General features: G+C 38.9%; 4 protein-coding genes across 12 annotated transcripts; 2 read left to right on the forward strand and 2 right to left on the reverse strand.

Annotated features, from left to right (window-relative positions):
- Positions 1-423: 423 nt before the first annotated feature.
- stimate (STIM activating enhance) lies at positions 424-7,823 on the forward strand. The gene is made up of 8 exons (XM_056735145.1): positions 424-1,404; positions 2,997-3,045; positions 3,233-3,328; positions 3,464-3,585; positions 3,850-3,962; positions 4,432-4,509; positions 4,651-4,800; positions 5,958-7,823. The coding sequence occupies exons 1-8, from the start codon at positions 1,236-1,238 to the stop codon at positions 6,072-6,074; spliced, it is 894 nt and encodes a 297-aa protein (XP_056591123.1). The 5' UTR covers positions 424-1,235; the 3' UTR covers positions 6,075-7,823.
- On the reverse strand, positions 4,811-10,687 carry LOC130410458 (THAP domain-containing protein 10). 2 transcript variants are annotated; one of them, XM_056735147.1, is made up of 4 exons: positions 10,421-10,687; positions 8,784-8,886; positions 8,455-8,671; positions 4,811-6,033 (listed from the first exon to the last, which is right to left on the reverse strand). In XM_056735147.1, the coding sequence occupies exons 1-4, from the start codon at positions 10,685-10,687 to the stop codon at positions 5,991-5,993; spliced, it is 630 nt and encodes a 209-aa protein (XP_056591125.1). In that variant the 3' UTR covers positions 4,811-5,990. The 2 variants fall into 2 exon arrangements, with proteins under 2 accessions (XP_056591125.1, XP_056591124.1); XM_056735146.1 differs by lacking the exon at positions 10,421-10,687 and adding an exon at positions 9,812-10,091 and having other exon boundaries at positions 4,812-6,033.
- A 593-nt stretch (positions 10,688-11,280) lies between these two features.
- mustn1b (musculoskeletal, embryonic nuclear protein 1b) lies at positions 11,281-13,232 on the forward strand. The gene is made up of 3 exons (XM_056735148.1): positions 11,281-11,420; positions 11,503-11,623; positions 11,857-13,232. Exons 1-3 carry the CDS (start codon positions 11,412-11,414, stop codon positions 11,961-11,963), a joined length of 237 nt encoding a protein of 78 aa, XP_056591126.1. The 5' UTR covers positions 11,281-11,411; the 3' UTR covers positions 11,964-13,232.
- Positions 13,214-26,926, reverse strand: tmcc1b (transmembrane and coiled-coil domain family 1b). Of its 8 annotated transcripts, none has more exons than XM_056735140.1 (8): positions 26,831-26,926; positions 23,654-23,697; positions 22,576-22,818; positions 22,054-22,316; positions 15,736-16,167; positions 15,138-15,613; positions 14,856-14,991; positions 13,214-14,399 (listed from the first exon to the last, which is right to left on the reverse strand). In XM_056735140.1, exons 4-8 carry the CDS (start codon positions 22,276-22,278, stop codon positions 14,085-14,087), a joined length of 1,584 nt encoding a protein of 527 aa, XP_056591118.1. In that variant the 5' UTR covers positions 22,279-22,316; positions 22,576-22,818; positions 23,654-23,697; positions 26,831-26,926; the 3' UTR covers positions 13,214-14,084. The 8 variants fall into 8 exon arrangements, with proteins under 8 accessions (XP_056591118.1, XP_056591116.1, XP_056591114.1 ...); XM_056735138.1 differs by lacking the exon at positions 26,831-26,926 and adding exons at positions 25,716-25,897; positions 26,194-26,824 and having other exon boundaries at positions 22,054-22,818; XM_056735136.1 differs by having other exon boundaries at positions 22,054-22,818.
- Between the last annotated feature and the right edge of the window lie 809 nt (positions 26,927-27,735).

Consider the following 27,735-nt stretch of genomic DNA (forward strand, 5'->3'; position numbering starts at 1 on the left):
ACAATGTACACTATAAAGTATACACTTCCGTGCTGAATAAAAACAACCCGAAACCATTACAGAAATTCTGGTTTCCATTAAAATACCAAGATCTTTTTCTATTGAAATCATTAAAAACCCTTTTGTAGTGTATTCTGGCCATCATTTCAACATCCCACCAATAGAACCCATTACACACCACTAGACACCATTATTGTTTCCATTAAACCCAACACAATTTCCCTTATAACCATTAAATTGTTTTGGTGAGTGTTCTATTGTTTTTTCAGCAGGGTTACTGTAAATAAAAAACAGGTCTGTACATGAAACATTCAGTATAAGAATTCCACCTGCTAGTACAAATGTTTACGAGCGCAAAACTACATATCCCATCATGCACTCGTAATCATCGACACAGCTATGACGCAATACACTGTCGCGTAAATGAGCGTAAGCGGCACCTGAATGAAGTGAGCACGGAAGGGTTCTTGCTTTACGAATAATATATCGCTTTGTCAGGTGCGCGTGAGCCGAGATAAGAAGCAAAACATCACGTCTGTTTATTTTCTGATGAAACTTTTCTCTTGAGACATCGGCGGGACGACGGTCTCCAGTTGGTTTGCTAGCAAAAGCGTCTGTTCAGACTCCCGCTATAAAAACGATACGAACCCACAATCTTATACTTATATCCGTGTGCTTTTCTTAACCAGTTAAAACGTGTCGTTAAGGTTTTAAACGCTTTATGTAACGTTATTGACTCTCGGTGCAGTAATGTGGACTGTCTATCTGCTATAACTTTCCCACTGATCTTTAGTTTTTTTATTCCACTGGCTAATCAACATCAGTCGACATTTTATCTAACCGATTAATGTTACTATGACAACGTGCGTGTTGTAGAATACTTCGCATCAATAGTAAACTCACGTTTAACGCCTCAAGTGTGTAGCATGTCTGCGCGATGCTAAAGATGATGTCTGTACTGCACAACCTGCTTACCGATATTAGGTAGCTAACCGATATTAGGTAGCTAACAACTGGATGGCAAGATATTTCCATCGGGTTTCATTATGAAATACGACGTATCTGCGCTTTATTGACTGTGATTTGTAAACTAACTGTAGGCTGGGCGGCAGACTCTTAAACTATGATCATCCGATAGCTGTGTCATCGTCTGTAGATAGTCTGAGTATCGTCACGTCTGTGAAAGCTGCTGACATTTCTGTGGGTTCGAGTTTGGATCCAGTAACTGCTGCGCTATGGCGGCGGTTGGGGTCAGTGTGTTATCCCGGGGTCAGTTGCCTCCGACCTCCAACTCCTCCCCCACTGATGCTGATAACCGGGGCTGCTCCAACGGGGATTTCATGGACACATTTGGCATATTCTTGCAGGGCCTGCTGGGAGTAGTGGCCTTCAGTACCCTTATGTGTAAGTATAAGGATTCAGATCATCACTGTGTTTGGCTTTCATAAAACCAATGGGCCTGTCACATTTCATAGTCGCTAACCTGGGATATTTTTTAGCACTGGGATATCCTGCATGTGGTGTTTTGTTGTTTTTGCCCTGGTTTAGTTATTCTCACTATATTGGTTCAACGGTTTAGTTCTATCCCTGTTCTGGAAACCATCTTTAATGTTTAAAAGCAGTGTTAACTCCCTTTTATTTTAACCCTGGGTTATGCTAAATTACTGTTATACTTTACCCTGGTTTAGATATTCACACTACACTGACACTTCAATTTAGGTTAATCCTGTTTTGTAACCTATGGTTAAATTAGATTTTTTTTAACCCTGAGCCAATTTAAACCCTGGATTAAGCAATGGATTACTGCAGCAAAAGTATGCAATGTTAATTAATAACCAAAGATGAGTTATGAACATTTTGAAACATTGTGCGATTAAGTGCGATATGTCACACTTCTGTTCTTATAAAAGCAGACCCGGCTTGGATTTGATTAATCCAGGGTTAAAGGAATAAGAATAAAATGTATCTTGCAATTTGACTCATCGTCATGCCATCCCAGATGTGTATAACTTTATATTAAAATGCCACCATGCCAAGCATCCAATAGAGACACACATCCCATTGACTCCCAAAGTTCTTACTAGTGTTTAAACCCAGAGGTGGACAGTACTGCAGTATTTTCACTCTCAAGTACATTTTGAAGTATCTGTACCGGATCAGAGTTTTTACTTAGGGAAGTTTCAACTTTACTACATTATAAAGCATCTATCATTGCATTATACAATTGTTTCTTCTGACTAAGTTGCTTTGGATAAAGGTCGTATAAATGTAAGTTATGTTATGTCTTGTCTTGTGAGATGTTCAAAAATCGATTTCATCTCTTCCCTCACTGTTATGTAAGCTGTAATTGTAGGAGATGGTGTTCAGAGGCACATAGGTAATAGCTGTACAAACAAACAGTCATTGTGACAGACAGGCTGTCCTTTATTTGTGTGAGCCATTGGGTCACGTTTGGCAATCAGGGTGGCCGCATCAGCGGATTCGACAGCTCGGAAAGCAGCAGTTCTCACCTCCTCCTCAAAAACAACACTGCAAGCAGTGTATTATGTTAACTCTGCTGTGCATTTTGCACCCTGCTTTAAATAAAATGTCTTTGTATAGAGACACATGCCGGAATAGTATTAATTGTATGATTATGTTTGTGGCCGACATTTATCCAAGTTTTCATACAAAAGGAGAAGTGGTTTGCATTGGCTAACTTTTTATTAATGTCTTTGTGCCATACAGTATAGTTTTAAAGCTCTGCTGATAAACACATAAATGATTGATGACCAGTAGACATCTGTATTGCGTTACATGAGGTTTGTTTTGTGCGAGTGTAGGAAGTCTTTTAAACTCAGAATAATGCAGTTCCTTCCCCTTTTGAAATGTTCATTTGTCAACCCTTTTTAATGGCCATAAAGCATTTTTTAGCATCAGCATTGTAACCATGTGATAGATGTTATTCATTACTTCTGTTCTACTGCAACCATCTGAAAGCTTCTGTTCCTCCTCAGTGAAACGCTTCAGGGAGCCCAAGCATGAACGGAGACCCTGGAGAATCTGGTAAAGCGCCATTTTGTTTCATTAGTAAGCATTATATACTTCTATACAAACTCATTGGAACACATGCACGGTCAACACTGCACCTCACTGACCTCTGCAGCCCTCTAAAGCCCATTTGTTTTATCTAAGGGGAAGACTCACTGAGTGAGTTGAGTTCTTACCAGGTCTCCCTCCCCCCCTCTCTCAGGTTTTTGGACACCTCCAAACAGGCCATAGGGATGCTGTTCATTCACTTTGCCAATGTCTACCTGTCTGACCTCACAGAGGAGGACCCATGTTCGCTGTGAGTGTGTGTGCGTCTTTGTCAGTGTTATTTTGTCAGTTACATTGTTGTACTTCCCCATTGTGTTACTTGTTTGATTTACATACCTGTGATAGGCTGTGCCAGGTAACATACTTCCTCATGCTGTTTTCATAGATACCTTATCAACTTCCTGTTGGATGCAACACTCGGCATGTTGGTCATCTATGGTGGTGTGAAGGCTGTTAGTGCTGTGGTCGAGTGGAGGCAGTGGGACTCTCTGCGTTTTGGAGAATATGGTACAGGGATAAAAAAAAATGACATTTTGTACATTTATTTTTAATCATTTGTATTGAAAAACCAAATCGGAAGCTATTTTTATTCTTTAAACCACCAGCTGGTTTGCTAACACGATTGTGTGATGATATAAGCATTGAAGGATACAGCTATCATGTATACCAGCTTCACGAGCACTCTCTTAGTTTCTCTTAGTCTATTATTATAGAATAAATGTTAAAATTCATTGAATGTTTGATGAATTATGTTTTCTTTGTTATGTGCAGGTGAGCCAGTAAAGTGCAGTGCATGGGCGGGTCAGTGTGCGCTCTATATCCTCATCATGATGTTTGAGAAGGTCATGATCATGCTTGTCCTCCTCATCCCACAGTGGAAGAAGGTAAGTCAGATGTTGTTTCTCATTCATGCTATAAGCTTTACATGTTTTGAAGAAAGTGTTTCTTTACAGTAGATCATTTTTCTAATTGAAAGTTCTGTAATCATTTACTCACACTCTTGTCATTTCAAACTGGTATAACATTCTTCCACAGAACACAAAAGAACATATTTTGAAGAAAGTTGGTAACCAAAACAGAGCTGGCACCCATTCAAATTTATTATATAGACACAAAACCAATGCAAGTCAATGGGTGCCGTTTAATAACATTCTTCAAAATATCTTCTTTTGTGTTCTGCAGAAGAAAAATGTCATACATGTTTGAAATGACAAGAGGGTGAGTAAATGATTACTGAATTTTCATTTTTGGCTTAGCTATACATTTAATGGTGTACGAGCATTAAATAAATAAACTGTATGATGAATATCAGTCTTTAATATGATGTATGTGATTGCTCTGTGTGTTTAACAGCTGGCTACGCTCAACCCTATAACAAACCCTCATCTGGAACTAGCTATTGTCATGCTAATTGTCCCGTTTTTTGTGAACGTAAGTGACCATCTTGTTAAAGACATACTCATGTGTTGGTTAACAACCTGATGCTTGTTTCAGTCTAGGTTACAGGTAAACTGTACAATAATGTAGTTACATACAATAGATTAATCCCTGTGTGTGTTGGGCTATATCCAGGCTCTGATGTTCTGGGTAGTAGATAATTTCCTAATGAAAAAGGGCAGAACAAAAGCCAAACTAGAGGAGAGGGAGGCAGAAGATGATCCTCGTGGCAACAGTAAAGTGCGCTACAGACGTGCTATGTCACACGATGATTCTGAATCAGAAGTAAGTTACGCTTGATTTGATGTGACAGCTATTAGATGATTTTTACTCTGTAACACTGCAAGTCTAAATCATATTTAAAAAAATAGACTTGTAAATTTCACATTTTTATTGGAAGTTGAATAAAACTCATACATTTAATTAATCACAGTAACACAAATTATGACATTTGGAATGTAAAAAACTATTATAATACAACAATTATTGAATCCTTTTTGTAAACACATCCTTCTCAGAAAAAACTCTTTCTCGATTAATGTAAGAGTTTCCTCACTGTTTTTATAAACCTTCCCAACACTTTTGATTTTTAAGTATCTGTAAATACAGCAAGCCTGTGAGTTCATCATTGAATGAAACGGGTGTGCCTTTTACAGAGTTCTATACTGTATGTTCCGGCACACAAAACATTAGCAAATCCGGTTATTACCTCTGGGTACACGGGAAGACAGATTACTTAAACAAATAGAGGGTTTGTGCTTGGGTGTTCTCAATAATTGACTGGCTTTTGTTTGACCAATAACGTCTGGTAAATAAATGCATATCCTTTATGCTGGGTTCACACCAAACGCGAACAGTCGTGTTCCATGCTCTTTATTACTTGTGGGAAAAGTTCTTTATCTTCTCATAAGTGATACAATCTGACAAATATTTTCAACCTTTGTGGAAGACGAGATTAACAAGCGTTCGCGGCATTCGCGCCAACCGATTTGCATCATTCGCATCGCCTGCCGCGAGTTTGTGTCAAAAAGTGTCTTTGCATTGACTTGTATGTAATTTACAAGGATTAAACTAGCTTGCTGTTCAACTGTGTCACTGTCGATAGACAAGGGAAGGCATATGAGCAGGAAGCTTTGAAAAATGGATAGTTACAACAAAAAGACACATACTCCTCAATAAGTGCAAGTTTAGTATTTCCATCCACATGCCACTTCTAGGTTTCGACCTGAAACACACTGACACATCTGCATCTTTTCCAAGCGTCAGATCTGATAGAGAATGTTATCCATTTTACATGGCAATAGCACTGGTAAAATAACAAAGCATGGAGTATTTCACTTGCGGTGAGAATTGTAGTAATAAATGTCATCAACATAACCGGCACCTTGGAAAAGTGGGCTTAGTTGAGCTCTCATTTTCTCTTTTTCTACTTTGCTGTTCAGATCCTGTTCTCTGCAGATGATGAGATGGAGGATTCAGATGGTGATGACGATGTACGAAGAATCACAGGGCTCAAGTCTGTAAAGAAAAAGAAGCACCGTCTTGGTATTCCGGTGTGATTAAAAATCATTCTGGTTGCCGTTTGGATTTGGATTTTGCTCATTTACCACAGCCCTGTACATGGTTGGCAATTGATTGGCATAATGACTCAATCTAAACCAGTAAGAAGGACATTTTGAGCAATTTTACTATGAATTGTGGGAAAAGGACAGGGCTAAAATAGCAATGCACAATCTTTCTGCAATTTTATCCCCTGAATATACCCAAGAGGTGCCTGCAGCTATTCAGAAACGTCTATCTGTCACAGAAACATTTTTGCTACCCTTGATGCGTCACAAATGATGGGTGTTGAAGAACGATTGAAACACAAAATTTCAACCTGTCAGAGTTTTGCAATGCACAATTCTGTACTGTGCTGCTTCCACGTCAAGTGGTTCGCCATTGGATATTAAACAGTGATCCGCATTATGCCTCTGTCCAGCCTTTGAACTGAGAGAAAAAAAGTTGTATTTCATACGTTTATCTACCTTTACAAATAACACATTGCCATCCTTATTCTTCCAAGATAAGAACCTTTAACAATATGCATGTGATTGTGATGACGCTGACTGGGCGAAACCGCTCAGGGTTGCTTGTAGTCAGTTCCAGACTACGTATTTGAGAGTATATGCTGTGGGGTAGTTTTAAGGGAGTTATGCTGATAAATATTTAATAGCAACAGATTTATCAGCAGTGTTATAAGCCCCTTGATGATATTATACAGCTGGGTATGGTCTGCTCGCTATGCCTTTTTTAAGCATTAGGCACTAGTGGACAGAGATGATTTAATGATGAGGTACATAAATACAGGGATAGGCTTTTTTAGCTCCCTGTTCAGCACTGTGTCCTTAATCTGTGATAGTATGCATGTCTTATTGTTCGGCATTTGAATGTGTATCTGAGTGTCTGTGTATTACTGCCACTTTTGTCTCCTTGTGTATTTATGTGTTGTGTCTGTGACCTCTAGGTTTTATTGGTCTCCCCTTGCTCTTGTCATTTCAGCGTAGAGGTTTTGGTGTAGGACACATTTGTGGTCTTTCGCACAGTTTGATGATGCATTGTGGCCGTTCTGTGCTTTAGTCATTTGGTATGCTGTTGTCTTTCTTTTCTTTTCCTTTTAATGCCTCTATATAACAATATATCACATTAACACTATCAAACACTAAACCGGAGGGCCTATATTCCAATTTCATGTTTTCCCTACACACACTTCTGCTGTTTTAAGCATTTGGTTTAATTCCTACTCTAAAGCACAGATACTTACTTCTTTTAGAAAATCAAGGATGTCTCCGATTATTTTAGTTACTATTTTAGATAATGAGATAAGCAAAGGAAAAATGCTTGTAGGTTGTTTTAGACATTTGGGATAAGTCTTACACTTAACTGTACATGTTTGGCTTTCAGTTGCAAGGAAGGAAGTTGGGAAGTTGATAGCTCCGGCATTGATTGATTCTACATACAAATTCTGTACGAATTATCATATTGTTTGTGTACGGTATGTGTTTATGTGTTCGTTTTACAGGAAATGTGAATTTGAAAGCAGGCCTTCTTGTCAGCCCTGCTCATGGTTACTGATAAGGATTTGAAATGTATGCCTTTCTCTCTCTGGGTTGACTCTTATTACTGAGCATTTTTTGTTAGTTTTGGTAGTATGGACAAACCTAATCAAAAATGAAGAGGGGTTTTAAAAACTGTATTAGACTATTATGAATAACTGACTAATCATGAACTTACATTATGTATGCTTTTTCAATAAACTATGTAAGATAGCTATGTGTGACGGATTTTTTGTTATCATGCCAGACATGGAATTAAAACCCAACAATGAAGGTTCCACACCCATCAACTACATGTGGAGTTCTGTAACAATCAATTACCTTTTAAAGGGACTGTTCACCCAAAAACAGAAAACTGTCATTTACTCTCACCCGAGTTGTTCCAAATCTGGGTAAATTTCTTTGTTCTGATGAGCACAGAAAAAGGATATTTGGAAGAATGTCTGTAACCAAACAGTTCTTGGGTACCATTGACTGCCATAATAGGGAGAATTACAATGGTAGTCAATAGTGCCCCAGAAATGTTTGCTTTCCTACATTCCTCAAAATATCTTCTTTTGTGTTCATCAGAACAAAGAAATTAAAGCAATTTGTATTACTATGGTAGTCAAATGTTGCCAAGAACTGTTTGGTTACAAGCATTCTTCCAAATATCTTTTGTCTGTGTTCATCAGAACAAAGAAATTAACACAAATTTGAAACAACTTGTGGCATTTTTGGGTGAACTCTTCCTTTCAGAACATAAAAAGATCCGATCATGCATTTCATGCCAAATTTAAGTTACCTCTTGAAAATTATTCAAGATGGGGGCAACTTTCCATTTAAAACACTCAAGTCCACTTACTTTATGTCATCCTCTTTAATGATATCAGGTACGTCAGTAGGATGTACTTTTTCCTCTTTGCACTGTGATGGCCCTTCGGTGGACTTAACAGTGCTCTCTTGCATTCGTGGTCTTTTTACTGGCATCAATGTGGATGGAGCTTCAAGGCTTGCGCTGAAATCCTCTTCAGAGCAGGAGATGCTTGCGCAGTGTCTCAGGAGAGGTCTCACTTGAATCGCTGATCATCACACACAATCAAAAGAATAATTAAGCCAGTAAGCATAACACAAGAAAATAGTTGACTGTATCAAAAGGAACTTTCAGCTAAACTTTCATAAATAAATGTTTACCTTTACTTCGTATTTTTGGCTTCTTTTCGGTGACTACTGCTTGGACCGAAACATTCTTCATAAGTGGTACATTACATTGGCAGCCCACCTCTCGTGTCAATGGCTGATGGGCAGACACAATATAATTACATTGGAAATGTTTAATCTACAGCACTTTTGTTGTTTATCTCACCCCATAATATTTTGTTTGCTTGTGTTATTTGGTATAAATTGGTGTAGTTGCGTAGTTTAGGTAAGAGGACACCCTTATTATTTAAAGCACTATTAGATCAGAGGGGAACTGGAACCCCCGGTTGGGCCTTGGTTCTCCTTGGAGTTTTTTTTTTCTCGATTGGAGTTTTGGGTTCCTCGCCACCGTTTGCACACTGTTTTGCACTATTTGCCTGTCCGGGGGGGGGGCTGCTTTAGAATTCAGAAGTTTTACATAATTAATATTGCATATAGGAATTTATAGTCTGTCTAATATTTGACCCGTGGTTCTCTCTGCTTTATCTCAAATGTGTGCTTTCACTGTACGTGTGTGCGAGTGTGTTTGCGTGTGTGCGTCGATGTGTGTAAGTATGTATGCATATTGTGTGTGTGTGTGGAGAATTTGTATGTTTTCTTTTTTTATGTTTTCACCTTTTTCTTGTTTTCACACTTGTATGACTTTAGTTGTTTAACTTGTAGTCAATGTGTCTCATGTACAGCTGCTTTGTAACAATGAAAATGGTAAAAAGCGCTTTATAAATAAAGTTGAGTTGAGTAGATCGATATTTCTATTTTTCTTTATGGAAAAATATTATTCAATAAATCATTAATATTTTTAAATATATATTACAAATGAATGTTTCTTCAAAAAGTATCTTAAAATAGGGAGTCACGAAACAGCAGAGTTGTTACGTTGACGGATTATAAAACGAGCTATGATTGGTCGCTCTATATGTCAATGACACAGTCACATCCTGTCCTAGGAGGCGGTTCTTCGCGAGAAAGATAAACTGCGATGTTGTGCAGGATAAGGATTCAGTCGATGCGAAACTTCTTACCTTTACACTTGTTGAGGGACCAACGGTGTATATTGTCGGGATGGCCATATCTATCAGGTATAGAAAGTCTGAAAATCCCATTTCGTACTGCTTTAAATTTGTGAAGCATTCAGGTGAAAAATGTCTAGCACACAAGCGCGAGCTCTCCGATGTTCCTCCTTCCTCAAAATGCAAAAACTCAAGCCAGCGGGCCCGCAGCCAAGGTGTTTTCGGGAAAGGGAACAAGGTTTTGTGCGTACAACAGCCTAAAACGCACCTCTTCACCATTTTTTCGTTTGCTAGGGCAGGTGCACTATCAATGCCCCAGTATTGTTGGAAACCCGACTCTTTTCAGTGAACAATAACTGTTTGTTCTAAAGAACCGGTTCAGAGTCGATTCAGTGATTCATTGCGTCACCACGCATTTACGTCAAAACAGACAAGAAAGGGCGTTTCAGAGGTGGAGAACTTTATATTTTGAATTACATTTTATATATACTCCTAAAAACAAACACATTTTACCCTTTAGAATAACATGCACTGTTGAACCGTGCACATCAAAAGCATTGACGTTTATTGAGGAAGCGAACAGGGTGTTTACGTTAATGCTCCGAAAACGTGAATACTCACGCGTGCTGGAGGAGAAGTGCCCACAGTGTACAGAGTAGGAGTTGCTGTCTCTGACAATGTGAGGTATTTCACAATCCCTGCGCCGAACATCCCTAAATTAGTGAAGCAGTCTTCAGAAAAATGCCTGTCACAGAGGCGCATGTTGACATGAACAACCGTCTCTTCGAAATGAACGAACTCAAGCCACTTCCTTCGCAGCCAGTTTACAGTTGGGAAACAGAATAAAGTGCGCGCATTGGAGCACCCAAATACACATCGACGTCCCATAACTGAGAGCTGTTGTTACGCGAAGAGAAGGGGGCTATCGTTGTGGGGAAGAGACGCTCTCTTTGATTGGAAAACGGTATACGTAGTGCAGGATGAGTCATCAGTACTTGTATTTCCATATCCTGGACGGCTGTCAGTGTTAATGTGTAAGTGATGAGTATGCAACTGAGAGTAAAGTGGTTATATTTATATGTTTTTCTATTTCCAACAACACTGCCTTATTAGAACCAACATGACTATATTTCATGTAATGTGACCAACGGCATTGTCAGTAAGAATGTTTGTATGTGTATATATATATATATATATATATATATATATATATATTATTCATGTCCTTCTCAAAGAAAATGTATTGTCACACATTGTCAGTTTTATTTTTGTGTCACACCAAACCAAAAAACAGCACCATATCAGTGATGTCAAATACACAAATAGACTACACATCATTGCTGTGATGTCTGTGAGAGGAGGACTGAAACAGGAATAGGAGGATGTTTTGTTTTTTAAATGTGTTCAGCTGTTCATAGTAGTCACGCTCTGAAAAAGGGAGCACCCACTTCAGGCTTTCTGACACTTACTTGAGAGCTAATATTATATCATGACAAAAGAGGGGTGGGGGAGAGAAGGTTGAGCTGGTATAAAAGAGACAGGGCACAAAGTGGAGAGAGTACACAAGAAATCAACACGCCACCGTCCAGGGACAAGACCACAACCTCACAGTATGTCTCAGGTATGCAAATTTGTTATTATGTGTTGCTGAACATCTGATATAAAGTCAATTTGTTTATATTCACATTTTCTCTGTCCATCAGCCAGTGGTTAAGAAGAAGAAGCGGCCAGTTGTTAAAGAGGAGGACCTGAAAGGAGCCCGCAGTAAACTGGGACTGAAAGGAGATGTCAAGAGCAAAACATATGAGGTCATGGTTGAGTGTGGTGAGTTTTCATCATCCTACATTGATCATTTTGGAAAACAAGTCATGTAGACAGTTGTTTTAATTGTTCCAATATTGTATTATGTTCATATAATATTATTTTATTATACATTTATAACAATAGAATATAAAAGCAACATTATATTTTTTTATCAGATAGCATTAAATTGTATTGCAGTTACATTGCAGTCATATTGTTCCAGTAAAAAACAAATCTCTTGTCTTCTTGTGTAGAGCGTATGGGTAAGGTTGCTCCGTCTGTGTTCAGCGGTGTACGGTCCGGAGGTGAGACGGCACTTGAAAAGCCCAAACCTCCCTCAGGAAGTGTGTTTGGCAAATGAGAAAATGCGGAATGAACAAATGGAGTCTTCTTGCTGTCTGGGTTTTAAATATATGTCTGTAATAGCATAGGGGAAGTTTTAGCATTCACAACTTTGATGATTGCGTATAATGTGGATACATTTGTGAAATTGGATATTTGTATTTTTATACTGCTTACTGTTGCTATGTAACATGTACTTCAAACCCCTTCGGAACACCTTGGTGCCAGTTTTCTGTGTCCTGTTTGGTATATTAAACATTTGCTAAAATTCAACACAAATTTATATCTCCGTCAAGTCTTACACATTTTTGTGTGGTTTAAATCAAGAGGGCAAACATTACATCACACAATGGCAATTTAATAAAATGTAAATTGGGAAAGGTGGAGTGAAAATGGATGCTTAAACAGTTATACATTCCTGTCATAGCACTCTCATCATTTGCACACCTCTACTTGTGAAACGTAGGATGGGATATGTTTTGTCTGGTCACTAACATTGTGCCTGACATTTTCAAATTTTAAATTAATAATTTATTAAAGGTGATATACTTTCAATAAAAAAAACAACAGCTCAATTGTTTATACTATCCAAACTTGAAAACATCTGTTTTTGAATCCATGTTTCAGCTGAACATGCATAAAACTACCGTAAGAGCTGTTTTTTGGATGGGTTTTATAAAAATTCTTCAACAGGTGGCACATACAATGAGGTATATGAGGTATATTGGTGGGGGGGTGGTAATTTATAAATCAATATTCGATATGGCTAACAAAACATTTACAAACAGCAAAATAATATTTTTGAAAACACATTTTTGTTGATTATGTTTAAAATGGGAAAAGATTTATTCACTCAAAATGTACCCCAGGCTGCACTCAATGGCAATGGAGGGAAGTACTATTACACAGTTCACATGTAAATCAGTTCTGGCTGTGCAGTTCATATGAAGTGTATAGAAACATAAATGTAAACGTTTCTATAGGAAGACCGTTTCCCTTATATTGCACTTTGCATCATTTTATTTGCATCGAATATTAAGGTGATTGTTGATGTGCAATAACTGTATTATTTTAACACCCTTTAACAAGTGGGGAATATTTAATACAAGAAGCATTTGAGACCAATAAACAAGATCTAAAGCTAAACAAAGCCTGAACAGTTCAAATTGCAATGGATCTGTAACCAAATATAACCTGTAACACCCAGCATTTATCAATTATGTGTGCATATAAATGTATAAAGCAAATACTCAATCATATGACCAACCATTAAATTTTTAAAACAGCATATTTATTCCTTTCATTTTAAAAATAAAAAATAAAACTAAAAAGGACTATTTCATCGTCGCTATAAGAAACAGTACGGAAGCACTGAGTGTCTTTGAGCATTTCTAGCTCTTCAAGTATGTTCATTCAGTTCATATATTAGGGGACTGTGCCTCTAAGAGGGCAGGCCAGTAGGGGCATGGGGCAGTTTCGGCCTGCTCGGGTTAAGAGTGTTCCGATTCCTCGGCCCAGTCTACAAAAGTCGATTCAAATCAAACTCCATGTGCCTCCTCTTCAAAAGAATCCATCTTTTCCTTCATTCACCAATTCATTCTGAAGTCCAAACAGCAGCAAAACGGTTGTGAGAAAAGTGACGTTATGAATACAGGAAATGGAACAGAGTTAAAGATGCACCAAAGGAGAAGAGACGACAGTAGAAGAGAGTGAGAAAAGTAAAAAGATTGAAAAGAGTAAGAGTAGTTGCGTTAGTAAAAAACGAGGAGAAGAATCTCCATCCAGTGCATGTTAAAACCTCAAGTCAATGCAATGCAACACTCGGTAAATTGCATAAATGTAAATCCTAACAATAATTACAATAACGATGAACAACACGGCTTGCATCATTTCCAACAACAAATAAAAGGAAAATCAGCAATAACATTTATGTTGACGGAAAAATATCTTTAAAATGTAAACAAATTCACTCCTTCGGTGAAAGAAAAGAGAAACGAGGTTGTAAGATACATCCATGTCCACCACTCTTGTGCCAGGTCCCTCTGTACTAAGTGCAACTGAGGCAGTGTTAGTCTTCATTTTCCAAAAAAAGCTCTTGCCCAGCAGTCCCTTCATTAATCAACAACAGCTCCCCTGCAGGTCATCTGGGGTGCTGCAGGAATCTGTCCAGGTACTGGGACATGGCTTCCCAATTCCGCCACAGGAAAGCCAAGATTATAACAAGGAGCAACGTAGAAACCGTACGGCTACGTGTTTTCATCAGCGGAACTACACAGTTTGCAACCGTCGAGACAAACACAAGAAGAACAGCCATGACGGCCAGCAGCACATTGATGAGTTTGCCTAGTAAAGTGCGTGCTGTGGCATTTTCCAAACCCTCTAACTGAACCACCTGTTGCTGCTGCTGTTGAAGCTCCATCTTAGAGATGCGTGTTTGACAAGCCTCCAATGCCTCCTACAGAAATGGAACGAGAGAGGTGTTATGGCTCATAGAAATAGTATGATGCTAAATGCAGTTAATAAAAACCTCCTTTCCCGTCAATGTAAGACAAGAGCAGCTAAACAAACCTAATGGAGCGTTTTAGCAGCTTCATATTAGGGCCTCAAGCCTGTAAGCGAGTTACGTATGGATTTCATTATAAAAATTTAATTATGAGAATGAATGTTGGCCATCATATTGACACAAAATAGTTTAAGGAATAGAGCAGATGCTCTTGCCAAATCAGTAACCTTTGCATTAGTGCCCTAATGTTCTTCTTAAACGTTCATATATAAAAACTGCAATTTAGCAATTTACCATTTTGCATGAGTTTGCATCACCTTACACCATATGTTTAATGTAAATATTCTGGAAATAACAATTGCTTTCAATAAAAGTGTATCATATATATAGGAACAGAATATAAATTACTTGAATGTCTCTGGCTCGTTCATAAGACTGGTAAGCGATTTTCTCCTCCATGCTGGCCAGTTCCTGCTTTAGGTTGAGAATTTCATTTTGATGCAACTCTGTTAGATCATTCAACTGCTCCTCTAGGCGTTCACACCTAAAGTATGCACATAAGAAAAGTGAGAGAAGAAATAGCACAACATCATCCTTTCCAGTGCTTTTTGTTTCAAATATGAACGCAATATAATCCACCGCATACCACGCTACCAGTGCCATTACAAATCAGCTGTTACAGTTCCACACCTGAATCTCTCCTCCTGCAGAGCCTGCATGATTTCTGTGTAGTCCCTCTGATAGTGAGTCTTCAGGTTTTCAAAAGATTCTTCTAGTCGATTCTGGTTGTCCTTCAATTCCTGAATCTCGTGCAGCAGAGTATCAAAGCAAGAGCTCTGACCATGCTCCAGTGTATTACCCTTTGAACTCGGAGGCCCCCCGGGAGCTCCGGTGGTGCTGTTTGCCCCTGCCGACCCTGATGTTGCACTGGAGCAGTCGTCCTCGCTGCCGTATTTCGGGCTGGATTGTGGCTGCCCGGATCCCGGAGTCCTGGTGACAGCCATCCCTGCACTTGGCAAAGGCTCGTCCCCTTGTTGTTCATCTAGAGAGTCCTTTAAGCCAGAGATGTTGTCTGCACTTCCAAACTTGTTGCGGATAAGAGAGGACACAACTGCTCCTGCGGCGGAGTGAGTGGCCTGGGAGATACTGGAGAGGCCACCAGTCACCTGTGAGAAAACAGGATTGTTTTGTGTTACATTATACTTGTCATATAAACTCAAACCAATCGACCATTTTAAGAAAATAACCTCCAATACACCAAACTATGCACAAAACTGTCAGATGTTACCTTTGCCCCCACATCCTTCAGACCCTGATGCATATCTCGCAGGACATCTTTAGGCTGCCGTGGTATTCCATTGTGCTCCACCTCTCTGAGCTTGCGGTGGTAGTGTTCCAGCTTCCTCTGTAGTTGCTGGATGGTCTGGGCAGACTTCTGGTTTTTCTTCTCGAACACCTGCTTGATGCGGGCGCTCTGCTGTTTGTCTGCGTTGTTTGCCAGCTTTAGGTACTCGGCTACATTGTCGTCTCTTGCCGTTTGTTCGATTTTGATCTGCTCCGTGAGTTTGAGGATCTTCTGCTGGAGCTGAGCGATGGCCTGCTTGGTGCGCTGAGGGTCTGGGGTGCCGTCCACTGAATCTACGCCATACTGACCAACATCCGAACTGCCTGACAGAGCGTTAGGAGATACGGCTGGGCCAGAACCGTCCATACGCTCTTGCTGGAAAATAAGAAGTGCCATTTAAGTATGTGGAAATATACTGTTTCCTTATGATGTTGCACTGATACATTATATCCATGTTTTGATTTACTTTTGTGTGTGTTTATATTTCCCACGTTTCAGTTAATGAAGAACCACATCATCTAAATAAACAAATATTAAGTCTTTTTCAGTGTCTGAGACACAAGATTAGATGAAAGTGAAAAGATCTACTGCACCATAATGTAACAAGTCATGAGATATATATTTTAACATATCTTAACAACAAAGAGATTGATAAGAGAAAAACATTCAACTTGAAGAAAATTACAACAAGCAGTTCACAGTATGACAGCTCATATTTGTTAAGCACGTACAATCCCACAAAAAAACACTTCGCCTTCGCTTTAAAAAGTTCAATATTTACGTTCTCTCTTTTACATACTCAAACAAAATCTAAATACATTACCACCATTGACACCACAATTATTGGCAATTCACTTTCCGTGCTGTCCATCTTCTCGGGTGTGCCACTGTGAACTGTCTGTGACTACACCAGCTTCAGTTGCCACTAAACATTTTGACCTCTGTACCATGACATTACAACTGGCGAAGGTAATGCAGGGCATTGTAAATAACTGATAAAGAATATAACATTGCACTGCATTGCATTTCAATTGGTAAAACTTAAAAAAGAACCGTCCCCCAAAAACCAACTAAGTAGTCTTTTTTGGTTGTTTTTGCACAGTAATATTTTAGGCAAATTTAAATCTTAGATCACTTAAATCTTTAGTGTGACATCACACTAAAATGAACTCTGTCCTTTCACCCATGGAATGCTCGAAACCTTTATATCAGTAATATGGCCTGATCATAGATACAACATCTAAGAATGATCTAAGCATCCTATAAAAAGGATAAAAAATTACTATATAGGCTCTGCTATGTTCTACTACTGTATTAAATCTAATTATTGTTAATACTGTCAAATGTCTGCTGCAGACAATTGCTCCCAATTCTAACTCGATGTAGGACAAAACGTTGATCTCTTAACTATGTGGCCATGCACACAGAGGGGAAATCTAGGTGTACTGTTCACTTGGTAAACAGCATGTTGATAAGATCGAGTCGCTACCTATAGAAAACATGTCACTGGCATTACAGTAGACTTTTCTCTTAATCTAGGTCATCTTATCTTGAAACCCACAGTTGTTTGATTAACAAAGTATTCAAGTAGCCCTAATAAGCAGCTAAGCTAACTCTGACAAATTATGTTAGGTTTCACTAAAACCACATCATGACACAGTACACTCAAAATGATGAAATCCAGAAAACTCTGAAAATCTCTGTAGCACTATGCATCTACTTCAAAACTATTAAGCAGCACACAGCCCCCTGTGAATCCACATAAGAACCCCTTTACTAGGATAGCCAGACTCAAACTGTGGCCTAAAATGAATGACAGGGTTTATGTTTGGACCCTCCTTTGAGAGAGGAACATTCTGGATGGTGCCACTAAAGCCCTTCAACAACAAGCGAGTTGATTCGGTTTGGCAGATACCCAGATCCTTTAGTGTGTCTGGTGGAAATGCTTAGCTGTCGAAAAAGGCATGCCTAAAACTGTAGGCATAATGTTTCTGCAGAGATGCATTAGTCTTATTCAACATTTGTCTCGGTAAAAACATACTGACGGCTATTTTGAGAAGCAGGAAAAATCCAGCTAGTAATAGAAAAAAAGCAATGTAGAAGAGTAACTGGTTTTGCAACTCTCAGAAATGCAGTTCTAAATAAAGTCGCTGCACCTGCCATGCAAGAGAAAATCTAACCTTGAATGTATCCTACAAAACACTAGCAAACAATTACCCTGATCTTACAGCCTGGCTTATGAAAGGGCGACAAAGTCTCTGTTTTGTACATTATACTCCGTGTTGCCTACAGAAATGCCATGCACTGAAGTACACCCAAAGACTTGGCTAAATATAGCAAGGCTCAGAGAACATAGTGACCTGCCACACAAGCTTCCTGACCTCTGCACACCGTCAACTCATCCATCAATCCTGAATATATCTTTAAGACACATGTGGCATGCAACAGATTGCAATCAATTTAATTGTGTCCCTCTGCTACGTTTAAACATTCTGCTATTGTCTTCAATCAAACACTTGATGCAGGGCTCTAGACTAAATTTTCCCACTAGTTTCTCAGTTGGTTGCAATGGTGCACCCTTTTTTATAGTAGTCATAAAGACCTTGCATAATGACCTCAGTTGATGAATCGTTCTGTTAATTTGTCACTCTGTCTTTTAAAGGGGTCATATGACACGGTTAAATGAATATCATCGTTTGTTTTAGATGTAATGCAATGTGTATACACGATTTAAGTTTAAAAACACAGTATTTTTACACATACCGTGGATGTTTGTGTCTTATCTTTGCCCCTCCTCTCTGAAACGTGCAGCTTTCTTACAAAGCTCATCGCTCTGAAAATCTAGGTGTGCTATGATTGGCCAGTTAACCAGTGCGTAGTGATTGGTCAAATACTGCAAGCGTGTGACGGAAATGTAACGCTTCTTACCATATTTGGAACATCAGTACAACAAAGCAATTGTACTGACAGGTTAGCCCACCTTACTTGCGCATACATTCGGGCTTAGTCAAATCATACCACGAACTGATGTACATTTGTGGGGATGTGGTTACATGAGGCGTTTCAGGCAGGTCTGGGTGAGCATTCGCTTTTAGATAGACTCCGACACTTTCATTTTAGCAATTTTACGTGTCTTATACATGCATGGGCAACTTAAAGCACACCAAAGACACAGAACAAATTTTATTCACACCATCCTTTTAAAAAAGTCTGCTATAGACCACTTTATATTTGCGCTTTAAAACTTGTGAGCCCAATAAATCCAAAATAAATGCAAAGAAACTTTGTATTTGTTACTTTATAAAGTTATTATTTAGCTTTATATTCAGGTTATGTATTGGCAAAAAAATGATCTGACAAGTATAATGGACTCTGTCCTCCGACCTTGCTTTTAAAGTGTTAGGGAGCGAGACAGTTCAGAAACCAACTTTCTTCATTAACCGCTAATAAATCAGTAAATCAGTAGCAAAACTTGAGCATGTAGATTTCAATTTGTGAACTTGTAAAGTAAGCAATTGTACACTAGTTTTTTATTTTACACGTGACTGTACATTTTAAAGTTGAATGTTGAGATTTGAACTCACAAATGTATTGCACATATTTACACGTTTTCCTAGATTCAGATTTGAATTGCAACCACAAATAGGCACCTACAACCTCTCAAACCTGTCACTGCAGTTTCAAATCTTCCCACCTTGACTTTTGTGATAAACCCGTTGCAAAACTTACTTGAAGAAAGAAACAAGTAGCAAGCAAATCACAAAGAAAGGATCTATCAAATAATAGTTCAAAACATTTTTAAACAATACTGTTTTCCACTTTAGCTAAACCATCACACTTATGGATAATATCATGTATACCTATTACATTAATTATACTATCTAGTAAAGATAACATTCCTTAATGTATTTTCATGAAATCACTCTGTATAGGCCTACAATTAATATTCCGTTGAGTACTTTGGTTTACTTTAAAACGTAATGCCAGGCTGACTACAATGCCACCATAAACAGTATTGGGGTTGTGGGTATAACTGGAAGTTTTTTCTCATGGAAGGTTTGGATTTTTTACAGATGAGCTTAAAAATATTTAATCAATATTTAGTGTACAATCATTACTCATGTGGTAATGACTACCTGCAGGATAATGTATCCAGTCTGTTGTTATCGCAGTATAAACTCATTCAGTGTAATACAAGAATTGATTCTAATTAGGCTGATATAGGACCCTTACACAATGACATGCTGACTGTACATTTTCTGTTATTTAACATTGATCATTATCATCAGAAATCTTGCTTCAGATAAATTAGATTGTTAATTAGGTTGCTAATTTATACATTAACCTTATAAGATTCAAGATCTTTATTGTAATACAGTATATACCTGAAATTATATTTTGCAGATGGGGTAGAAGAGGTCATCAAATGCCTCTCCTTCTCTCGCTTCTGTGCTTTCAAGTGCACAGGTAAGTTTTGCAACGGGTTTATCGCGAAAGTTGTAGCAAAAGTCATGGCGGGAATATTTGAAACTGCAGTGACCGGTTTGAGAGGTTGTAAATGCCTATTTGTGGTTGCAATTCAAATCTGAATCTAGGAAAAAGTCTAAATTTGTGCAATACATTTGTATCTGCCAATGTATTTTGTAAATGCCAGTTTACACATTTGTGACGATTTTTCTGCAACTTCACATTCAGAAGACAGATTCGTAAGTTTTGTCCATGAGTGCAAATCTTAACATTTAATTTCAGTTTTTATTTTACACATTTTCACATGTAAGTGTAAATTTCAGTGTACAGGTACAAATACTTACTTTAAAAGTTCACAAATTAAAATCTATGTCCTCAAGTTTCTACTTCTGATTTACCTTTATAGAATATGACATCAATGTTACGTGAGAGCGTTTTAAAAGCATATGGAGCACCTGTGATGCTTTTATGCCATTCAGTCTGCACAACACAGAGGGAAGTCAAACAGTGACAAACACATTAGTTTGGAGACAGAGGGAGTACATGAGCTCTCTGCTCACTCTTTCTTGCACTAATCCCAAGCGTGTCATTCACTACTCATGAATCATATTAAATGTTCAAATAAATCTTTGGTGGGTCAAAAATTTGTTTTACGACCTCGCACATTATAAAAAAGAAATTGCATTTGCAAGCAATTTGGTCGCAGTCTAGATTCCTGGATAGCATTATTTACATTGATAAACTGATTAATGGGTATGTGCAAGGCACAATCAACTTCAACAGTGGTAATAAGTGTGAAATGCAAAGGCAAGCTTTTAAACCTCTGTCCTACAACAGTGTCTACATCAGATGTGATGCGAAGTGCAACATTTCTAAAATAAAACTAAAGGTTTCGAATATAGAATACAATGCATCTTGTCAATGTTTGTTTGCACAAAACCTTAAAATAGCATAGAAAAGCTTTTTTTATATGTTGCAATGGGTCATTGCATCTGTTTTAGACACGGCGTAAATGGTTAATATGTTAAATGTGTTAATGAAGCAGTGACACTGTCCTGTGTAGTTTCACAAGTTGTGTCACTATGCCTATGTTTACACAGTCAATGTTTAGGATTTACTTCTGGATTTGAGTCTGTAAATGTCCTGTTTACACACACAACAGCTTACGGTTACAGATGCCAGACTGACTGTATAATCAGCAACTAAAATCAAGTCTGTATTCTATTCACATGTGACTGCACTATAACAGTGACAGAGATATATAAATATATAAATATAAAATATTATGCCATTAACAGAATGGTATTAGTTACACAATGTATAACAACAGTAGGAAACACTCAGATATGTAACACTACACAAGTAATACGACTTAATTATGTGCTTCTGAACCAGTGCTGTCTACATTTTGTAAAAAGTCTATGATAACGTGCGAGTTCAGTTTGCAAATGATGTCACTCTTGTAGATAAACAAATTGTGTGTGAACGCAACCATATTGAGGACTCAAATTGGACTGATGTCCATTTCCTGGTTACAAATAGATGTTTACATTTTACACAGAAACACAATAAATTGTTCTTTGCAAAAATAAACAGCCGTGATCATTACAGTTTGTATTGTCCAATATGAGTTCCAATTTCACTGTTAATAGTCTAACACACTAATCCAGTACGAATCAACAATTTCAACAATTAAACTATCAAGAGATCGTGAACATCGAGTAGGACGACAATCATAAAATATTCCCTTTGACAGAAATGGGACAAAAAAAGGCCTTAGGATGGGGCACTCACCCGCTCAGACTCCTCGGTGGAGAGATACCCCGAGGTCAACAACATGTCTGCCAAAGCTGGGCTGCTGGGTGTATCTGTGGTAGAAGAGGAGCGTGGACGTCCTGCCTGCAGCAAGGTTTCCTGGGTGCTGCGCCTGTGGATTTGGGGACTGCCTTTCTGGGGGGGATCCCCGACCCCCCCTGCCTTGCTGCGCCGGCTTTGCAGACTGGTCCCTCTCTTCATCATGGGAGGCCCTCGAATCTGGTTCAGCACACGGCTCAGAGCTGCAGGGGGGGCGGAAGCGTGGGGGTCAGAGTTAGGGGCGGCAACCGTGATGGCAGGCGCTTCCCCCAGCTCTGCCCCCGAGTCGAGGGGCTCAGGGATTAGGCCTGTGGAGGAAGAGTCGTACGGCAAAACGGACGAGCGTCTGCGCTGAGGTTGGAAGAACTGCTTCAGGCCGTGGCCCAGCGCACCCATGTTCTCCAAGGCATTGTGGGTAATTTTGGACAGGCCATGATCAGGCTCAGACACCCTTCTGCTCACCTCTCGCTCTGCACCACCCCCAGAATCTGGCTCCTCCACCCCAGGCTGCTCGCTACCACCCTGATCCATCAGGAGGCGCCAGTCTCACTCAGATGGTCAGCACAGGGGTGGGGTCAAGCTAAGCCCAGCCCCCACCAGCCCTCTGATAGGCTGACTCAAAAGCCAGGAAGCAAAGGGTAGCAGCGGTCAGGTGGACTCTGAGAGCGTGCATGCATCTGTGGTTTGGTGTAAAGTCATGCTCGTCTACCACAGAAGGAAAATAAAAGGGATTATGTCATGCAGCCGTGAGCGATGAAACAAGCAACAACAAAAGTTCATTTTCAATAACAGCGCGTTGGTTGGCTTAAAACAAAAAGATGTGGCTGATATTTTTTTATTTAACATCTTGCTGATAGATTACATTTATGTTGACGTTAAGGGGTCAATTGTTCTGAGCCAACCGAATAAAACTAAATTAGCAAAATAAAACATAATAAAACTACATCACTATTGACAAACTTCTAGCAGTCTACAGCCATGGGTGTTGCGAAGCGAATGAGACATGACAGAACTACAAAGAAAACATAAAAGTGATAATTTCTGAAATGCTCCAAGGGTCTATGGGTCAACTGTTTAGTGACTCAAAGTTTACTCAGACCCACTAAATTTGACCATTTTAGTCTAAAACATTGCAGAAATTTCTTAATAAATCATTATCAAAACACCTGTGGAAGACGTTTTAACTTTGAAGCATAACATAAAACTATGGTGAGTAGAGGTTTTAGCATGATGGTGAGTGAAAAGTTTGGCATTGATAAACACGCAAGTGAGCTTTGGGCGAGGTGAATAATGCTCCTTTGTAATCACCCATTGAACATGAAGCCATACTAGTTCCCAAAACGGTTTCTCAGCCAATCATTTATCCAAGTGAAATACATCCAAAACTCAATCCAGTTTATTTGTTTTGAAAATGATTTAATCAGAATAAATAAACACAGCATTCTACAAATCAATATCACATTATATATTTACATACAAACATTCACTTATACAATAGCAATAATTGGACGTTTCAAGAAAGATAAACAGTGCCTCCTACCATTAGTCCAGCCTGGCCTCGACTGGCTCACAGTTCAGGGTTGGCTGTAGAAGAAAATGATTGTCACTATTACACTGGACTCCGCTAAATCAATTTGACATACAGGTATAACAGACACTATCACAAATCCAATTCTACAACGTCAGTGTATTGATCCAGACTCGAAACAATGAAAACATGGTGTGTTCATATTTAGATTATGATAAATGATTATGGCATGTGTTCTTTTCGAAACAGCCACAGTTGAGCAATTTCCGGGGAACATATGATCACATCATTAGGTCATCATTAGATAATCCCATTGTGTAAATTACTTCTTGTTTTATTTATAAATTACTACATTAACTTTCAAAAATGTAGGCAAACAACCATGTAAAATAAATCTCTTTCATTCATCGATATACAACACATTTAAAAAAACGGACCTAAAGTTTCAGATTTATGAATTGAGTCTGGCTTGTGAGCTCAGGGTTAAATTGGGCCTCCGATGGAGAGAATAACAGTCTGCCCTAATCCTCTTTATTCAGCTTATTTCAACACACATGAACCCTCTTACTCCAGTGCCATGCTATTCTATAATCATTTCAACTCTTAATATCATGAATGTTAACCTCATGTCACCTTATTGAGTCCACTGAAACATGCAAATGTTTCTTCTACCCTTTACTAACAGACAGCATTGCAAAAACCATCTCATGAATGTAAACCTTAACCACAACTGGATCCATGGTCAAACAGAAAATGTGTCTAAATTGTAAGAATGACTTTTCCAGCGTGCTAAAGTAAGTAAAAGCCATCATTGTGAACCATGTTAAACTAAACCCTTGGGCTACACCTGAGTGGAGTAAATAACCCTGACCTTAATTTGTTTAGAAACCTAGTATCCTTCAGATGTGGGAGTGGCACAAAGCAAGGTGACACACGGCGTTGTGAACAAACTACCGTGTCCGTGAAGCTATAGCCGGAAAGAAGTGTTGATGTGTTTGTGTCCTACATGCATAATTAAATGCACGAGTGACCGAGTGACGCATACGCACAGCTATTCCAACACAATTACATTCAACACAACAGCAGTTTAACAAGCATTGAACACACCCAAGAACACCCTGGGGAGGTGTCACACCAGTCATATCTAGATGTATTTACAGAACAAAAATAAATGTATACATAACAGAAAAGCTCCAGAAACCTGTTTGAGCAACAAACATCTAACCAACTTATGAATTTATGCTACTTTGAAATTTGAAATGTAACTCTCTTCCATCATTTAATGCTAGTCCAAGTCATAATGTACCAACACGGGCATACATTTGGCTATGAAATATTTGAGTTGTCAAATTGTGAAATATGAAAGCTTAAACTATCTCAACCTGGCAGTAGGTGTTTGGGTTTACAGTTAATCAAAAAAATATGTAATGTTTTTATGTAAATTAATCAATTTGATTTATTTTAATCTTATCCACATTTTATCCATTTTTGTAGATAAGAGTCTCAAGCCGAAGCTCTGGATCAAGTTTCTGCATGGGATAACAAACCAAACCTGTTTACAATCATTTGTACTAAGACTTGAAAAGCAGATGAACTACTTTAAATGACTATTAATTCAATTTTATTGTCGACTGATTATTGACACACAATTTAAAACTCATATGTCTAGATTAATACAGGGATTATACAAATTGTGATAGGAAGGCCTCAGAAAATGTAACTCCCTTATTTGGCATGCCTACACAAAAACACTTCAAAACAACTAGATTTTTGTTGCTGAAATGGGTCATCTTATTCTCTCCATCTCTCTCTCTCTCTCCCAGTCCCGTTTACCTAGCTTCCCAAGGTCACATCACACAAGGCATGTAGGCACGTGCACCTTTGAGCAATAATACACTCAACTACAGACTCAAAGACATTCAGAACACTCAGTCAGCACAATCAACAAAAGTAGCACATTACAAATCCTTATGCATCGTTCTGTCTGCATACTCAATATATATTTTACTGTGAAACAAGCTACAAATTGTTCTTCCTGTGCCAGATTAAAATAGGTGATAAAACAGCGCCATACCTTCCGTTTCAGTCATCAGCAGGACAGCTCTATCTTCCTATCATAAAAAACTGACACTGTAGACAAATTTTAGTAATCCAAAACGGTCTTCTGCACAAAGACAATGAATCACTACCGGATGTTGTCGTCTGGACGCTTCTCACAGCTTGCCCCTCATAAATGTAACTTATATGTATCACATGCTGTAACATGAAAATGCATATGAAGTGATTTAAGCAAGACTTTAAACCACTATTGACTAGTGTTACATTGAAACTTTAAAGGGTTAGCGGGTAACAGTTATGCGAGACACAGGTGCACACGTTTCTAAACTGAATTCAATGATTGATCAAAATTTCTGATATTTTAAACAACCTGATAAACACGACAGAGGAAGCGTGCGGAACTAACTGACGCTGCCAACTCTCGCCATGTCGAGCTGTCACTGACAGATTTCAGGATGACATGCTACACAGAGGGTAAAAACATTAATACTAACCCATTTGTCTATTTGAGACTATGTGAATGAAGAAATAATACGATCGTCTTCCAGATAATTTATGCCAGTTATAATGTAGTCGCTAGCCGAGTTAGCTGCCCGGCTAACGTTAGCTGGTGAACGGACAGTTTACGCCCAACCCAGGCTTATACTATTAAATGGTCGATACACGCACCGCTGCTAACAATCAACCGAGGCAAATAAAAACATCGGAAACCCGACAGCCAGGCTTAAGAACGGCCAGCTATTGAACACTGGTTGTGAGTTACAATACAGACTGTTTGTTAATGTCTGTCAAAAAGATAGAAATAGACATCGAACATCATCAGCATCTGGTCGTGCGAAGCAGCCTGTTTGGGTGGCACCACGCAGTGCTAGTGGACCTTGTATCAGAAGGATTCAGTCGATACAACGGATACAATCGATCACACGTCATTTTTTTATGCTGTCTGACCTGCTCCACCTGATCTCGCGGCGTGCTCGCTGTATGCGAACAATCTGCTAACGTCACGCCGACTGTATACACAACAAGCTAAAACCGACCGGCTAACAAACACGGCGAAAAACAAACGAACCAGCAGGCCTAACGACAACATATCGTGTCCAAAAGTACAGGCGTTTAAAGATTACAACTTACTGAGCGCTGAGGGAGGATTGTGCTGATGTCCGTTAATTTCTCAAGATGGAACGCCCACGGTGACGTCAGCGGCGCGCGCACGACGCAGCGGTCATACTGCGCGTGGCACGAAATGGCGGAGACAGGACGACTCGACAGGAATTGGCCACGGAATTGTACTGCATACAGCGGTTTGCTTTGCAGTCTTTTGCAAACAAAATGACGTTACCTTAAAATATGGGAGTCAATGGGGGATGAGATCTGTTAATTTCATTGCAAATAGCAGATCAAAGACATTTACACAGGTTTGGAACAGTCTAGAGAGAGTAAAGACAGAATTTAGTTTCTGGGTAAACTATTCCCAACCGTTGTCACAAAATACTGCCGCTTTAGAAAATTAGTCTTTTATTTTAAGTTTTTACTTTGGCCTAAAGATGGATTTTAAAGAGCCTGCTGACCAAAAATCGACCACAAGTCAACTTTAAACAATCATTCACAGAAACAAAACTGTAATCATTCATGCTTTATTAGGTTTGTTCAAGAACATCTCGTCATCAATAGAAGACAACTTTAAGGACTTCGAGCATGTTGATGCACAAAGGGATATTTAAACATCGATGACATCTTTGAATTGATTGGTTGAGGACCGCCGCCCATGTCCAGAGCTCCCATGTCCGGGATGCCCAGGTCCAGAGCTCCCATGTCTTGGATAATTCCACCATGGTAAAGAGTAAAAAGTTAGGGGTTCTTGAGGGTCAGCAGAAGGTACAGTGGGGCAGTGTCAAAGGGCAGGTAAAGAATCACTTCACGTTCAAAGTATAGAAAAGGGAGATGCCTTTCTAAAATGCATACCTAACAGCATGGGCGTAAATCTCATTTAACAGTAGGTGTTACAATAAACATTTCTTAAGAACAATTTTTGAAGG

The sequence above is a fragment of the Triplophysa dalaica genome, chromosome 21 (genome assembly GCF_015846415.1).
Source record: "Triplophysa dalaica isolate WHDGS20190420 chromosome 21, ASM1584641v1, whole genome shotgun sequence".
Classification (NCBI taxonomy): Eukaryota; Metazoa; Chordata; class Actinopteri; order Cypriniformes; family Nemacheilidae; genus Triplophysa; species Triplophysa dalaica.

What these genes read in the sequence shown, in the direction of transcription:
- stimate (XM_056735145.1), top strand. Translation starts at nt 1,236, where the DNA reads ATGGCGGCGGTTGGGGTCAGTGTGTTATCCCGGGGTCAGTTGCCTCCG. An exon ending in GGCCTTCAGTACCCTTATGT is followed by an intron (nt 1,405 to 2,996) that starts GTAAGTATAAGG and finishes GTTCCTCCTCAG; the next exon opens with TGAAACGCTTCAGGGAGCCC. An exon ending in TTGTCCCGTTTTTTGTGAAC is followed by an intron (nt 4,510 to 4,650) that starts GTAAGTGACCAT and finishes GGCTATATCCAG; the next exon opens with GCTCTGATGTTCTGGGTAGT.
- LOC130410458 (XM_056735147.1), bottom strand. Translation starts at nt 10,687, where the DNA reads ATGGGACGTCGATGTGTATTTGGGTGCTCCAATGCGCGCACTTTATTC. An exon ending in GCACTTCTCCTCCAGCACGC is followed by an intron (nt 8,887 to 10,420) that starts GTGAGTATTCAC and finishes TCTGCCCATCAG; the next exon opens with CCATTGACACGAGAGGTGGG. An exon ending in GCCAAAAATACGAAGTAAAG is followed by an intron (nt 8,672 to 8,783) that starts GTAAACATTTAT and finishes TGTGATGATCAG; the next exon opens with CGATTCAAGTGAGACCTCTC.
- mustn1b (XM_056735148.1), top strand. An exon ending in TGAGGTCATGGTTGAGTGTG is followed by an intron (nt 11,624 to 11,856) that starts GTGAGTTTTCAT and finishes CTTCTTGTGTAG; the next exon opens with AGCGTATGGGTAAGGTTGCT.
- tmcc1b (XM_056735136.1), bottom strand. Translation starts at nt 22,644, where the DNA reads ATGGATCAGGGTGGTAGCGAGCAGCCTGGGGTGGAGGAGCCAGATTCT. An exon ending in CCACCGAGGAGTCTGAGCGG is followed by an intron (nt 16,168 to 22,053) that starts GTGAGTGCCCCA and finishes CTTATTTTCCAG; the next exon opens with CAAGAGCGTATGGACGGTTC. An exon ending in CTGCAGGAGGAGAGATTCAG is followed by an intron (nt 14,992 to 15,137) that starts GTGTGGAACTGT and finishes TGCATACTTTAG; the next exon opens with GTGTGAACGCCTAGAGGAGC.